Source organism: Ascaphus truei, assembly GCF_040206685.1.
Source record: "Ascaphus truei isolate aAscTru1 chromosome 3 unlocalized genomic scaffold, aAscTru1.hap1 SUPER_3_unloc_1, whole genome shotgun sequence".
Lineage (NCBI taxonomy): Eukaryota > Metazoa > Chordata > Amphibia > Anura > Ascaphidae > Ascaphus > Ascaphus truei.
The window spans coordinates 285073-301725 of NW_027453821.1; the positions used below are offsets into that span (position 1 = coordinate 285073).

A 16653-nucleotide genomic window follows, 5' to 3' on the forward strand; every position below is an offset into this window, starting at 1 on the left:
CCGTCTCTCTCAGGCCTCTCCTCCCTTCTCTCTCCGTCTCTCTCAGGCCTCTCCTCCCTTCTCTCTCCGTCTCTCTCAGGCCTCTCCTCCCTTCTCTCTCTGTGTCTCTCAGGCCTCTCCTCCCTTCTCTCTCCGTCTCTCTCAGGCCTCTCCTCCCTTCTCTCTCCGTCTCTCTCAGGCCTCTCCTCCCTTCTCTCTCCGTCTCTCTCAGGCCTCTCCTCCCTTCTCTCTCCGTCTCTCTCAGGCCTCTCCTCCCTTCTCTCTCTGTGTCTCTCAGGCCTCTCCTCCCTTCTCTCTCTCCGTCTCTCAGGCCTCTCCTCCCTTCTCTCTCCCTCTCTCTCAGGCCTCTCCTCCCTTCTCTCTCCGTCTCTCTCAGGCCTCTCCTCCCTTCTCTCTCCCTCTCTCTCAGGCCTCTCCTCCCTTCTCTCTCCGTCTCTCTCAGGCCTCTCCTCCCTTCTCTCTCTGTGTCTCTCAGGCCTCTCCTCCCTTCTCTCTCCGTCTCTCTCAGGCCTCTCCTCCCTTCTCTCTCCGTCTCTCTCAGGCCTCTCCTCCCTTCTCTCTCCGTCTCTCTCAGGCCTCTCCTCCCTTCTCTCTCTCCGTCTCTCAGGCCTCTCCTCCCTTCTCTCTCTGTGTCTCTCAGGCCTCTCCTCCCTTCTCTCTCTGTGTCTCTCAGGCCTCTCCTCCCTTCTCTCTCCGTCTCTCTCAGGCCTCTCCTCCCTTCTCTCTCCGTCTCTCTCAGGCCTCTCCTCGCTTGTCGTTCTTTCCACGGGGATGGGGAAGTCTCTGTGCTACCAGCTGCCAGCATATTTGTACGCCAAGAGGTCAAAGTGTATCACACTGGTTATCTCCCCGCTAGTGTCTCTGATGGACGATCAGGTGATATATCTGTGTGTATGTGGGTGGGATATATATATATATATTTATTACTGGATGCATCTCTGTTAAAAACAAAAAAAAAAAAAAATAATAATATTTAACCATCATATTTTTTTTCCAGATAAGACATTTCTGCGTTCGGATTTGGCACATAAGAAAGCAATTATTTTCCTGAGTATTGCTGACAGATATAGAATATTTTCTTCAAAAGTTCAGGGGAGCGCCAGTGTTCACATCAACGTCATGAAAGAAATGACATAGTGTAGTACAATTTCAACCACATTAATTGTTGTTTAAGTGAAAAATAGTTACACTCACACTTTTCTCCTTTTCAATAAAGCAGCACAGAGACACTTCTCTCTCTGAATAGAGCAATGGATCAGGAACTCCGCATATGAAACCCCCTTTTGTTAATAACTTCTTTCCATCCGTGGTTAGTGCACCCAGGAAAATAATGGAAAATACTAATTGCGCAGTATATCTCAAATTGTATTAAAAAATAGAACAATAAAAACATATGGATGTGCACTCGCATTTAGTACATAATAGTAATTTGTGGTACGAAATCCCGACTTTTCTTATCAACCGGTACACACGCTATGAAGCTCACTTCCGCGTCTCGGCTCTCGTCTACGTCACCTCCGACTGAGTGAAGTTGAGGGCGGAAGGTCTGTGTAGAGGGATCTCCGGCTGCCAGGACTTCGTGTCACGAAGGAGCACTGAATGAACACTGATTCAACGCGTTTCGTTGGTACGACTTCTTCAGGAGTCCTGAAGTATCCTGATCCATTGCTCTATTCAGAGAGAGAAGTGTCTCTGTGCTGCTTTACTGAAAAGGAGAAAAGTGTGAGTGGAACTATTTTTCACTTAAACAACAATTAATCTGGTTGAAATTGTACTATACTATGTCGTTTCTATTGTTTCTTTCATGACGTTGATGTGAACACTGGCGCTCCCCTGAACTTAAGAAAATTTGGATCCAACAGACTAGAGAAAAGTCTTTCAAAGGGTTTTCTGAGCAGCTTTTCAATTAGCACTACACTGGGTGGTGTAAAGGATTTTATTGTAGACCTAAAGGCACCATATACATTGACTAATTGATCACAGTTCACTCTAATATTTTCAAGTCACTTTATTACAGTTTTAGTTAAGTTTTTTAACTATTTGGACACTATGCACTAAGTAAGCGCCGACACAATTATCTCTTTCTCTGAGATATAGAATATACAAATCTTTCGTGTTCTCAAGGATGACAACCTGTCGTTAGTCCTTTGTTGCTCGATTCTCTCCTCTCTGGATGGATTCCTCTCTGCCCTTAGCAGAGAACATTACATACGCAGGCGTTCTGTTCTAGCATCTCTACATACACAGGCGTTCTATTCTAGCATCTCTACATACACAGGCGTTCTATTCTAGCATCTCTACATACGCAGGCGTTCTATTCTAGCATCTCTACATACGCAGGCGTTCTATTCTAGCATCTCTACATACGCAGGCGTTCTATTCTAGCATCTCTACATACGCAGGCGTTCTATTCTAGCATCTCTACATACGCAGGCGTTCTATTCTAGCATCTCTACATACGCAGGCGTTCTATTCTAGCATCTCTACATACGCAGGCGTTCTATTCTAGCATCTCTACATACGCAGGCGTTCTATTCTAGCATCTCTACATACGCAGGCGTTCTATTCTAGTATCTCTACATACGCAGGCGTTCTATTCTAGCATCTCTACATACGCAGGCGTTCTATTCTAGCATCTCTACATACGCAGGCGTTCTATTCTAGCATCTCTACATACGCAGGCGTTCTATTCTAGCATCTCTACATACGCAGGCGTTCTATTCTAGCATCTCTACATACGCAGGCGTTCTATTCTAGCATCTCTACATACGCAGGCGTTCTATTCTAGCATCTCTACATACGCAGGCGTTCTATTCTAGCATCTCTACATACGCAGGCGTTCTATTCTAGCATCTCTACATACGCAGGCGTTCTATTCTAGCATCTCTACATACGCAGGCGTTCTATTCTAGTATCTCTACATACGCAGGCGTTCTATTCTAGCATCTCTACATACACAGGCATTCTATTCTAGCATCTCTCCATACGCAGGCGTTCTATTCTAGCATCTCTACATACGCAGGCGTTCTATTCTAGCATCTCTACATACGCAGGCGTTCTATTCTAGCATCTCTACATACGCAGGCGTTCTATTCTAGCATCTCTACATACGCAGGCGTTCTATTCTAGCATCTCTACATACGCAGGCGTTCTATTCTAGCATCTCTACATACGCAGGCGTTCTATTCTAGCATCTCTACATACACAGGCGTTCTATTCTAGCATCACTACATACGCAGGCGTTCTATTCTAGCATCTCTACATACGCAGGCGTTCTATTCTAGCATCTCTACATACTCAGGCGTTCTATTCTAGCATCTCTACATACGCAGGCGTTCTATTCTAGTATCTCTACATACGCAGGCGTTCTATTCTAGCATCACTACATACGCAGGCGTTCTATTCTAGCATCTCTACATACGCAGGCGTTCTATTCTAGCATCTCTACATACGCAGGCGTTCTATTCTAGCATCTCTACATACGCAGGCGTTCTATTCTAGCATCTCTACATACGCAGGCGTTCTATTCTAGCATCTCTACATACGCAGGCGTTCTATTCTAGCATCGCTACATACACAGGCGTTCTATTCTAGCATCTCTACATACGCAGGCGTTCTATTCTAGCATCTCTACATACGCAGGCGTTCTATTCTAGCATCTCTACATTCGCAGGCGTTCTATTCTAGCATCTCTACATACGCAGGCGTTCTATTCTAGCATCTCTACATACGCAGGCGTTCTATTCTAGCATCGCTACATACGCAGGCGTTCTATTCTAGCATCTCTCCATACGCAGGCGTTCTATTCTAGCATCTCTACATACGCAGGCGTTCTATTCTAGTATCTCTACATACGCAGGCGTTCTATTCTAGTATCTCTACATACGCAGGCGTTCTATTCTAGCATCTCTACATACACAGGCATTCTATTCTAGCATCTCTCCATACGCAGGCGTTCTATTCTAGCATCTCTACATACGCAGGCGTTCTATTCTAGCATCTCTACATACGCAGGCGTTCTATTCTAGCATCTCTACATACGCAGGCGTTCTATTCTAGCATCTCTACATACGCAGGCGTTCTATTCTAGCATCTCTACATACGCAGGCGTTCTATTCTAGCATCTCTACATACGCAGGCGTTCTATTCTAGCATCTCTACATACACAGGCGTTCTATTCTAGCATCACTACATACGCAGGCGTTCTATTCTAGCATCTCTACATACGCAGGCGTTCTATTCTAGCATCTCTACATACTCAGGCGTTCTATTCTAGCATCTCTACATACGCAGGCGTTCTATTCTAGTATCTCTACATACGCAGGCGTTCTATTCTAGCATCACTACATACGCAGGCGTTCTATTCTAGCATCTCTACATACGCAGGCGTTCTATTCTAGCATCTCTACATACGCAGGCGTTCTATTCTAGCATCTCTACATACGCAGGCGTTCTATTCTAGCATCTCTACATACGCAGGCGTTCTATTCTAGCATCTCTACATACGCAGGCGTTCTATTCTAGCATCGCTACATACACAGGCGTTCTATTCTAGCATCTCTACATACGCAGGCGTTCTATTCTAGCATCTCTACATACGCAGGCGTTCTATTCTAGCATCTCTACATTCGCAGGCGTTCTATTCTAGCATCGCTACATACGCAGGCGTTCTATTCTAGCATCTCTACATACGCAGGCGTTCTATTCTAGCATCGCTACATACGCAGGCGTTCTATTCTAGCATCTCTACATACGCAGGCGTTCTATTCTAGCATCTCTACATACGCAGGCGTTCTATTCTAGCATCGCTACATACGCAGGCGTTCTATTCTAGCATCTCTACATACGCAGGCGTTCTATTCTAGCATCTCTACATACGCAGGCGTTCTATTCTAGCATCTCTACATACGCAGGCGTTCTATTCTAGCATCTCTACATACGCAGGCGTTCTATTCTAGCATCACTACATACACAGGCGTTCTATTCTAGCATCTCTACATACGCAGGCGTTCTATTCTAGTATCGCTACATACGCAGGCGTTCTATTCTAGCATCTCTACATACGCAGGCGTTCTATTCTAGCATCTCTACATACGCAGGCGTTCTATTCTAGCATCTCTACATACGCAGGCGTTCTATTCTAGCATCTCTACATACGCAGGCGTTCTATTCTAGCATCTCTACATACGCAGGCGTTCTATTCTAGCATCTCTACATACGCAGGCGTTCTATTCTAGCATCTCTACATACGCAGGAGTTCTATTCTAGCATCTCTACATACGCAGGCGTTCTATTCTAGCATCTCTACATACGCAGGCGTTCTATTCTAGCATCGCTACATACGCATGCGTTCTATTCTAGCATCTCTTCATACGCAGGCGTTCTATTCTAGTATCTCTACATACGCAGGCGTTCTATTCTAGCATCTCTACATACGCAGGCGTTCTATTCTAGCATCTCTACATACGCAGGCGTTCTATTCTAGCATCTCTACATACGCAGGCGTTCTATTCTAGTATCGCTACATTCGCAGGCGTTCTATTCTAGCATCTCTACATACGCAGGCGTTCTATTCTAGCATCTCTATATACGCAGGCGTTCTATTCTAGCATCTCTACATACGCAGGCGTTCTATTCTAGCATCTCTACATACGCAGGCGTTCTATTCTAGTATCGCTACATACGCATGCGTTCTATTCTAGCATCTCTACATACACAGGCGTTCTATTCTAGCATCTCTACCTACACAGGCGCTCTATTCTAGCATCGCTACATACGCATGCGTTCTATTCTAGCATCTCTACATACGCAGGCGTTCTATTCTAGTATCGCTACATTCGCAGGCGTTCTATTCTAGTATCGCTACATACGCAGGCGTTCTATTCTAGCATCGCTACATACGCAGGCGTTCTATTCTAGCATCTCTACATACACAGGCGTTCTATTCTAGCATCTCTACCTACACAGGCGCTCTATTCTAGCATCGCTACATACGCAGGCGTTCTATTCTAGCATCTCTACATACGCAGGCGTTCTATTCTAGCATCTCTACATACGCAGGCGTTCTATTCTAGCATCGCTACATACACAGGCGTTCTATTCTAGCATCTCTACATACGCAGGCGTTCTATTCTAGCATCTCTACATACGCAGGCGTTCTATTCTAGCATCTCTACATACGCAGGCGTTCTATTCTAGTATCTCTACATACGCAGGCGTTCTATTCTAGCATCGCTACATACGCAGGCGTTCTATTCTAGTATCTCTACATACGCAGGCGTTCTATTCTAGTATCTCTACATACGCAGGCGTTCTATTCTAGCATCTCTACATACGCAGGCGTTCTATTCTAGCATCTCTACATACGCAGGCGTTCTATTCTAGCATCTCTACATACGCAGGCGTTCTATTCTAGCATCTCTACATACGCAGGCGTTCTATTCTAGTATCTCTACATACGCAGGCGTTCTATTCTAGCATCGCTACATACGCAGGCGTTCTATTCTAGTATCTCTACATACGCAGGCGTTCTATTCTAGCATCTCTACATACGCAGGCGTTCTATTCTAGCATCTCTACATACGCAGGCGTTCTATTCTAGCATCTCTACATACGCAGGCGTTCTATTCTAGCATCTCTACATACGCAGGCGTTCTATTCTAGCATCTCTACATACGCAGGCGTTCTATTCTAGCATCTCTACATATGCAGGCGTTCTATTCTAGTATCTCTACATACGCAGGCGTTCTATTCTAGCATCTCTACATACGCAGGCGTTCTATTCTAGCATCTCTACATACGCAGGCGTTCTATTCTAGCATCTCTACATACGCAGGCGTTCTATTCTAGTATCGCTACATTCGCAGGCGTTCTATTCTAGCATCTCTACATACGCAGGCGTTCTATTCTAGCATCTCTACATACGCAGGCGTTCTATTCTAGCATCTCTACATACGCAGGCGTTCTATTCTAGCATCGCTACATTCGCAGGCGTTCTATTCTAGCATCTATATATACGCAGGCGTTCTATTCTAGCATCTCTACATACGCAGGCGTTCTATTCTAGCATCGCTACATACGCAGGCGTTCTATTCTAGTATCTCTACATACGCAGGCGTTCTATTCTAGTATCTCTACATACGCAGGCGTTCTATTCTAGCATCTCTACATACGCAGGCGTTCTATTCTAGCATCTCTACATACGCAGGCGTTCTATTCTAGCATCTCTACATACGCATGCGTTCTATTCTAGCATCTCTACATACGCAGGCGTTCTATTCTAGCATCTCTTCATACGCAGGCGTTCTATTCTAGTATCGCTACATTCGCAGGCGTTCTATTCTAGCATCTATAGATACGCAGGCGTTCTATTCTAGCATCTCTACATACGCAGGCGTTCTATTCTAGCATCGCTACATACGCAGGCGTTCTATTCTAGTATCTCTACATACGCAGGCGTTCTATTCTAGCATCTCTACCTACGCAGGCGTTCTATTCTAGCATCTCTACATACGCAGGCGTTCTATTCTAGCATCTCTACATACGCAGGCGTTCTATTCTATCATCTCTACATACGCAGGCGTTCTATTCTAGTATCGCTACATTCGCAGGCGTTCTATTCTAGTATCGCTACATACGCATGCGTTCTATTCTAGCATCTCTACATACACAGGCGTTCTATTCTAGTATCTCTACATACGCAGGCGTTCTATTCTAGCATCTCTACATACGCATGCGTTCTATTCTAGCATCGCTACATACGCAGGCGTTCTATTCTAGCATCTCTATATACGCAGGCGTTCTATTCTAGCATCTCTACATACACAGGCGTTCTATTCTAGCATCTCTACATACGCAGGCGTTCTATTCTAGCATCTCTACATACGCAGGCGCTCTATTCTAGCATCTCTATATACGCAGGCGTTCTATTCTAGCATCGCTACATACGCAGGCGCTCTATTCTAGCATCTCTACATACGCAGGCGTTCTATTCTAGCATCTCTACATACACAGGCGTTCTATTCTAGCATCTCTACATACGCAGGCGTTCTATTCTAGCATCTCTAAATACGCAGGCGTTCTATTCTAGCATCTCTACATACGCAGGCGTTCTATTCTAGCATCTCTACATACGCATGCGTTCTATTCTAGCATCTCTACATACGCAGGCGTTCTATTCTAGCATCTCTACATATGCAGGCGTTCTATTCTAGCATCTCTACATACGCAGGCGTTCTATTCTAGCATCGCTACATACACAGGCGTTCTATTCTAGCATCTCTACATACGCAGGCGTTCTATTCTAGCATCTCTACATACGCAGGCGTTCTATTCTAGTATCTCTACATACACTGGCGACACACTTTATTCGAGCTCGGCTAGTCCCACGAATACGGGTATACCCGGGTTTATTGAGGTTTGTGACTGTTTTCTGCCCGAGTGCATTGAGTTATTTTCCGGCAGGGATTGAAGCATTTTATTCCCGTTGGCTGCAATACTGCACAATACATATATATATACTGCATTACAATTCATGAATTTATGCCATCTGGTAGACACGCGAAGCATTGCAGCCTATTAAATCCTAATCATTATCATTTAACAGATCAGCCGCCCATCAGCCAGGCATGAACCCAGGCTGGGAAGGCAAATGCAACGGGGCTTGTCAGAGGTGAGGAGCGGCGCATTCCAGGTATCTGCCAGGTACATACCGGGTATTTGCTCGAATAAAGTGTGTCGGTGCAGTACGCAAGCGTTCTATTCTAGTATCTCTACATACGCAGGCGTACTATTCTAGCATCTCTACATACGCAGGCGTTCTATTCTAGTATCTCTACATACGCAGGCGTTCTATTCTAGCATCTCTACATACGCAGGCGTTCTATTCTAGCATCGCTACTTACGCAGGCGTTCTATTCTAGCATCTCTACATACGCAGGCGATCTATTCTAGCATCTCTACATACGCAGGCGTTCTATTCTAGCATCTCTACATACGCAGGCGTTCTATTCTAGCATCTCTACATACGCAGGCGTTCTATTCTAGCATCTCTACATACGCAGGCGTTCTATTCTAGCATCTCTACATACGCAGGCGTTCTATTCTAGCATCTCTACATACGCAGGCGTTCTATTCTAGCATCTCTACATACGCAGGCGTTCTATTCTAGCATCGCTACATACGCAGGCGTTCTATTCTAGCATCTCTACATACGCAGGCGTTCTATTCTAGCATCTCTACATACGCAGGCGTTCTATTCTAGCATCTCTACATACGCAGGCGTTCTATTCTAGCATCTCTACATACGCAGGCGCTCTATTCTAGCATCTCTACATACGCAGGCGTTCTATTCTAGCATCTCTCCATACGCAGGCGTTCTATTCTAGCATCTCAACCTACGCAGGCGTTCTATTCTAGTATCGCTACATACGCAGGCGTTCTATTCTAGCATCGCTACATACGCAGGCGTTCTATTCTAGTATCTCTACATACGCAGGCGTTCTATTCTAGCATCGCTACATACGCAGGCGTTCTATTCTAGCATCTCTACATACGCAGGCGTTCTATTCTAGCATCTCTACATACGCAGGCGTTCTATTCTAGCATCTCTACATACGCAGGCGTTCTATTCTAGCATCTCTACATACGCAGGCGTTCTATTCTAGCATCTCTACATACGCAGGCGTTCTATTCTAGCATCTATATATACGCATGCGTTCTATTCTAGCATCGCTACATACGCATGCGTTCTATTCTAGCATCGCTACATACGCAGGCGTTCTATTCTAGCATCTCTACATACGCAGGCGTTCTATTCTAGCATCTCTACATACGCAGGCGTTCTATTCTAGCATCTCTACATACGCATGCGTTCTATTCTAGCATCTCTACATACGCAGGCGTTCTATTCTAGCATCTATATATACGCAGGCGTTCTATTCTAGCATCTCTACATACACAGGCGTTCTATTCTAGCATCTCTACATACGCAGGCGTTCTATTCTAGCATCTCTACATACGCAGGCGTTCTATTCTAGCATCTCTACATACGCAGGCGTTCTATTCTAGTATCGCTACATTCGCAGGCGTTCTATTCTAGCATCTATATATACGCAGGCGTTCTATTCTAGTATCGCTACATTCGCAGGCGTTCTATTCTAGCATCGCTACATACACAGGCGTTCTATTCTAGCATCTCTACATACGCAGGCGTTCTATTCTAGCATCTCTACATACGCAGGCGCTCTATTCTAGCATCTCTACATACGCAGGCGTTCTATTCTAGCATCGCTACATACGCAGGCGCTCTATTCTAGCATCTCTACATACGCAGGCGTTCTATTCTAGTATCGCTACATACGCAGGCGTTCTATTCTAGCATCTCTACATACGCAGGCGTTCTATTCTAGCATCTCTCCATACGCAGGCGTTCTATTCTAGCATCTCTCCATACGCAGGCGTTCTATTCTAGCATCTCTTCATACGCAGGCGTTCTGTTCTAGCATCTCTACATACGCAGGCGTTCTATTCTAGTATCGCTACATTCGCAGGCGTTCTATTCTAGCATCTCTACATACGCAGGCGTTCTATTCTAGCATCTCTACATACGCAGGCGTTCTATTGTAGCATCTCTACATACGCAGGCGTTCTATTCTAGCATCGCTACATACGCAGGCGTTCTATAGTAGCATCGCTAAATACGCAGGCGTTCTATTCTAGCATCTCTACATACGCAGGCGTTCTATTCTAGTATCTCTACATACGCAGGCGTTCTATTCTAGCATCTCTACATACGCAGGCGTTCTATTCTAGCATCTCTACATACACAGGCGTTCTATTCTAGTATCGCTACATACGCAGGCGTTCTATTCTAGTATCGCTACATTCGCAGGCGTTCTATTCTAGCATCTCTACATACGCAGGCGTTCTATTCTAGCATCTCTACATACGCAGGCGTTCTATTGTAGCATCTCTACATACGCAGGCGTTCTATTCTAGCATCGCTACATACGCAGGCGTTCTATTGTAGCATCGCTAAATACGCAGGCGTTCTATTCTAGCATCTCTACATACGCAGGCGTTCTATTCTAGTATCTCTACATACGCAGGCGTTCTATTCTAGCATCTCTACATACGCAGGCGTTCTATTCTAGTATCTCTACATACGCAGGCGTTCTATTCTAGCATCACTACATACGCATGCGTTCTATTCTAGCATCTATATATACGCAGGCGTTCTATTCTAGCATCGCTACATACGCAGGCGTTCTATTCTAGCATCTCTACATACGCAGGCGTTCTATTCTAGCATCTCTACATACGCAGGCGCTCTATTCTAGCATCTCTACATACACAGGCGTTCTATTCTAGTATCTCTACATACGCAGGCGTTCTATTCTAGTATCTCTACATACGCAGGCGTTCTATTCTAGCATCTCTACATACGCATGCGTTCTATTCTAGTATCGCTACATTCGCAGGCGTTCTATTCTAGCATCTCTACATACGCATGCGTTCTATTCTAGTATCGCTACATACGCAGGCGTTCTATTCTAGCATCTATATATACGCAGGCGTTCTATTCTAGTATCGCTACATTCGCAGGCGTTCTATTCTAGCATCTCTACATACGCATGCGTTCTATTCTAGCATCTCTACATACGCAGGCGTTCTATTCTAGCATCGCTACATACACAGGCGTTCTATTCTAGCATCTCTACATACGCAGGCGTTCTATTCTAGCATCTCTACATACGTAGGCGTTCTATTCTAGCATCGCTACATACACAGGCGTTCTATTCTAGCATCTCTACATACGCAGGCGTTCTATTCTAGCATCTCTACATACGCAGGCGTTCTATTCTAGTATCTCTACATACGCAGGCGTTCTATTCTAGCATCTCTACATACGCAGGCGTTCTATTCTAGCATCTCTACATACGCAGGCGTTCTATTCTAGCATCGCTACATACGCAGGCGTTCTATTCTAGCATCTCTACATACGCAAGCGTTCTATTCTAGCATCTCTACATACGCAGGCGTTCTATTCTAGCATCTCTACATACGCAGGCGTTCTATTCTAGCATCTCTACATACGCAGGCGTTCTATTCTAGCATCTCTACATACGTAGGCGTTCTATTCTAGTATCTCTACATACGCAGGCGTTCTATTCTAGCATCTCTACATACGCAGGCGTTCTATTCTAGCATCTCTACATACGCAGGCGTTCTATTCTAGTATCGCTACATACGCAGGCGTTCTATTCTAGCATCTCTACATACGCAGGCGCTCTATTCTAGCATCTCTACATACGCAGGCGTTCTATTCTAGTATCGCTACATACGCAGGCGTTCTATTCTATCATCGCTACATACGCATGCGTTCTATTCTAGCATCTCTTCATACGCAGGCGTTCTATTCTAGCATCTCTACATACGCAGGCGTTCTATTCTAGCATCTCTACATACGCAGGCGTTCTATTCTAGTATCGCTACATACGCATGCGTTCTATTCTAGCATCTCTACATACGCAGGCGTTCTGTTCTAGCATCTCTACATACGCAGGCGTTCTATTCTAGCATCGCTACATACGCAGGCGTTGTATTCTAGCATCGCTACATACACAGGCGTTCTATTCTAGCATCGCTACATACGCATGCGTTCTATTCTAGCATCTCTTCATACGCAGGCGTTCTATTCTAGCATCTCTACATACGCATGCGTTCTATTCTAGCATCTCTTCATACGCAGGCGTTCTATTCTAGCATCGCTACATTCGCAGGCGTTCTATTCTAGCATCTATATATACGCAGGCGTTCTATTCTAGCATCTCTACATATGCAGGCGTTCTGTTCTAGCATCTCTACATACGCAGGCGTTCTATTCTAGCATCGCTACATACACAGGCGTTCTATTCTAGCATCGCTACATACGCAGGCGTTCTATTCTAGCATCTCTACATACGCAGGCGTTCTATTCTAGCATCTCTTCATACGCAGGCGCTCTATTCTAGCATCTCTACATACGCAGGCGTTCTATTCTAGTATCGCTACATACGCAGGCGTTCTATTCTAGCATCGCTACATACGCAGGCGTTCTATTCTAGCATCTCTTCATACGCAGGCGTTCTATTCTAGCATCTCTACATACGCAGGCGTTCTATTCTAGCATCGCTACATACGCAGGCGTTCTATTCTAGCATCGCTACATACGCAGGCGTTCTATTCTAGCATCTCTACATACGCAGGCGTTCTATTCTAGCATCTCTACATACGCATGCGTTCTATTCTAGCATCGCTACATACGCAGGCGTTCTATTCTAGCATCTCTTCATACGCAGGCGTTCTATTCTAGCATCTCTACATACGCAGGCGTTCTATTCTAGCATCTCTACATACGCAGGCGTTCTATTCTAGTATCGCTACATACGCAGGCGTTCTATTCTAGCATCGCTACATACACAGGCGTTCTATTCTAGCATCTCTACATACGCAGGCGTTCTATTCTAGCATCTCTACATACGCAGGCGTTCTATTCTAGCATCTCTACATACGCAGGCGTTCTATTCTAGCATCTCTACATACGCAGGCGTTCTGTTCTAGCATCTCTACATACGCAGGCGTTCTATTCTAGTATCGCTACATTCGCAGGCGTTCTATTCTAGCATCTCTACATACGCAGGCGTTCTATTCTAGCATCGCTACATACGCATGCGTTCTATTCTAGCATCTCTACATACGCAGGCGTTCTATTCTAGCATCTCTACATACGCAGGCGTTCTATTCTAGCATCTCTACATACGCATGCGTTCTATTCTAGCATCTCTACATACGCAGGCGCTCTATTCTAGCATCTCTACATACGCAGGCGTTCTATTCTAGCATCTCTATATACGCAGGCGTTCTATTCTAGCATCTCTACATACGCAGGCGTTCTAGTATCTCTACATACGCAGGCGTTCTATTCTAGCATCTCTACATACGCAGGCGTTCTATTCTAGCATCTCTACATACGTAGGCGTTCTATTCTAGTATCGCTACATACGCAGGCGTTCTATTCTAGCATCTCTACATACGCAGGCGCTCTATTCTAGCATCGCTACATACGCATGCGTTCTATTCTAGCATCTCTTCATACGCAGGCGTTCTATTCTAGCATCTCTACATACGCAGGCGTTCTATTCTAGCATCTCTACATACGCAGGCGTTCTATTCTAGTATCGCTACATACGCAGGCGTTCTATTCTAGCATCGCTACATACGCATGCGTTCTATTCTAGTATCTCTACATACGCAGGCGTTCTATTCTAGTATCGCTACATTCGCAGGCGTTCTATTCTAGCATCTATATATACGCAGGCGTTCTATTCTAGCATCTCTACATACGCAGGCGTTCTATTCTAGCATCGCTACATACGCAGGCGTTCTATTCTAGCATCGCTACATACACAGGCGTTCTATTCTAGCATCTCTACATACGCAGGCGTTCTATTCTAGCATCTCTACATACGCAGGCGTTCTATTCTAGCATCGCTACATACGCAGGCGTTCTATTCTAGCATCTCTACATACGCAGGCGCTCTATTCTAGCATCTCTCCATACGCAGGCGTTCTATTCTAGCATCTCTACATACGCAGGCGTTCTATTCTAGCATCTCTACATACGCAGGCGTTCTATTCTAGCATCTCTACATACGCAGGCGCTCTATTCTAGCATCTCTACATACGCAGGCGTTCTATTCTAGCATCTCTACATACGCAGGCGTTCTATTCTAGCATCTCTACATACGCAGGCATTCTATTCTAGCATCTCTACATACGCAGGCGTTCTATTCTAGCATCTCTACATACGCATGCGTTCTATTCTAGCATCGCTACATACGCAGGCGTTCTATTCTAGCATCTCTACATACGCAGGCGTTCTATTCTAGCATCTCTACATACGCAGGCGTTCTATTCTAGCATCTCTACATACGCAGGCGTTCTATTCTAGCATCTCTACATACGCAGGCGTTCTATTCTAGCATCTCTACATACGTAGGCGTTCTATTCTAGTATCGCTACATACGCAGGCGTTCTATTCTAGCATCTCTACATACGCAGGCGCTCTATTCTAGCATCGCTACATACGCATGCGTTCTATTCTAGCATCTCTTCATACGCAGGCGTTCTATTCTAGCATCTCTACATACGCAGGCGTTCTATTCTAGCATCTCTACATACGCAGGCGTTCTATTCTAGTATCGCTACATACGCAGGCGTTCTATTCTAGCATCGCTACATACGCATGCGTTCTATTCTAGTATCTCTACATACGCAGGCGTTCTATTCTAGTATCGCTACATTCGCAGGCGTTCTATTCTAGCATCTATATATACGCAGGCGTTCTATTCTAGCATCTCTACATACGCAGGCGTTCTATTCTAGCATCTCTACATACGCAGGCGTTCTATTCTAGCATCGCTACATACGCAGGCGTTCTATTCTAGCATCTCTACATACGCAGGCGCTCTATTCTAGCATCTCTCCATACGCAGGCGTTCTATTCTAGCATCTCTACATACGCAGGCGTTCTATTCTAGCATCTCTACATACGCAGGCGTTCTATTCTAGCATCTCTACATACGCAGGCGATCTATTCTAGCATCTCTACATACGCAGGCGATCTATTCTAGCATCTCTACATACGCAGGCGTACTATTCTAGCATCTCTACATACGCAGGCGTTCTATTCTAGCATCTCTACATACGCAGGCGTTCTATTCTAGCATCTCTACATACGCAGGCGTTCTATTCTAGCATCTCTACATACGCAGGCGTTCTATTCTAGCATCTCTACATACGCAGGCGTTCTATTCTAGCATCTCTACATACGCAGGCGTTCTATTCTAGCATCGCTACATACGCAGGCGTTCTATTCTAGCATCGCTACATACGCATGCGTTCTATTCTAGCATCGCTACATACGCAGGCGTTCTATTCTAGCATCTCTACATACGCAAGCGTTCTATTCTAGCATCTCTACATACGCAGGCGCTCTATTCTAGCATCTCTCCATACGCAGGCGTTCTATTCTAGCATCTCTACCTACGCAGGCGTTCTATTCTAGCATCTCTACATTCGCAGGCGTTCTATTCTAGCATCTCTACATACGCAGGCGTTCTATTCTAGCATCTCTACATACGCAGGCGTTCTATTCTAGCATCTCTACATACGCAGGCGTTCTATTCTAGCATCTCTACATACGCAGGCGTTCTATTCTAGTATCTCTACATACGCATGCGTTCTATTCTAGCATCGCTACATACGCAGGCGTTCTATTCTAGTATCGCTACATACGCAGGCGTTCTATTCTAGCATCGCTACATACGCAGGCGTTCTATTCTAGCATCTCTACATACGCAGGCGTTCTATTCTAGCATCGCTACATACACAGGCGTTCTATTCTAGCATCTCTACATACGCAGGCGTTCTATTCTAGCATCGCTACATACGCAGGCGTTCTGTTCTAGCATCTCTACATACGCAGGCGTTCTATTCTAGCATCTCTACATACGCAGGCGTTCTATTCTAGCATCTCTACATACGCAGGCGTTCTATTCTAGCATCGCTACATACGCAGGCGTTCTATTCTAGCATCGCTACATACGCAGG

General features: G+C 45.2%; 1 protein-coding gene across 1 annotated transcript in view; it reads left to right on the top strand.

Annotated features, from left to right (window-relative positions):
* The first annotated feature begins 705 nt into the window (after nt 1–705).
* Nucleotides 706–16653, top strand: part of RECQL4 (RecQ like helicase 4) — a 137565-nt gene continuing 121617 nt past the window's right edge. Inside the window, exon 1 of the mRNA XM_075580506.1 lies at nt 706–876. Coding sequence (XP_075436621.1) covers nt 772–876 — 105 coding nt within the window. The 5' untranslated portion in view covers nt 706–771. The remainder of the gene's footprint in view (nt 877–16653) is intronic.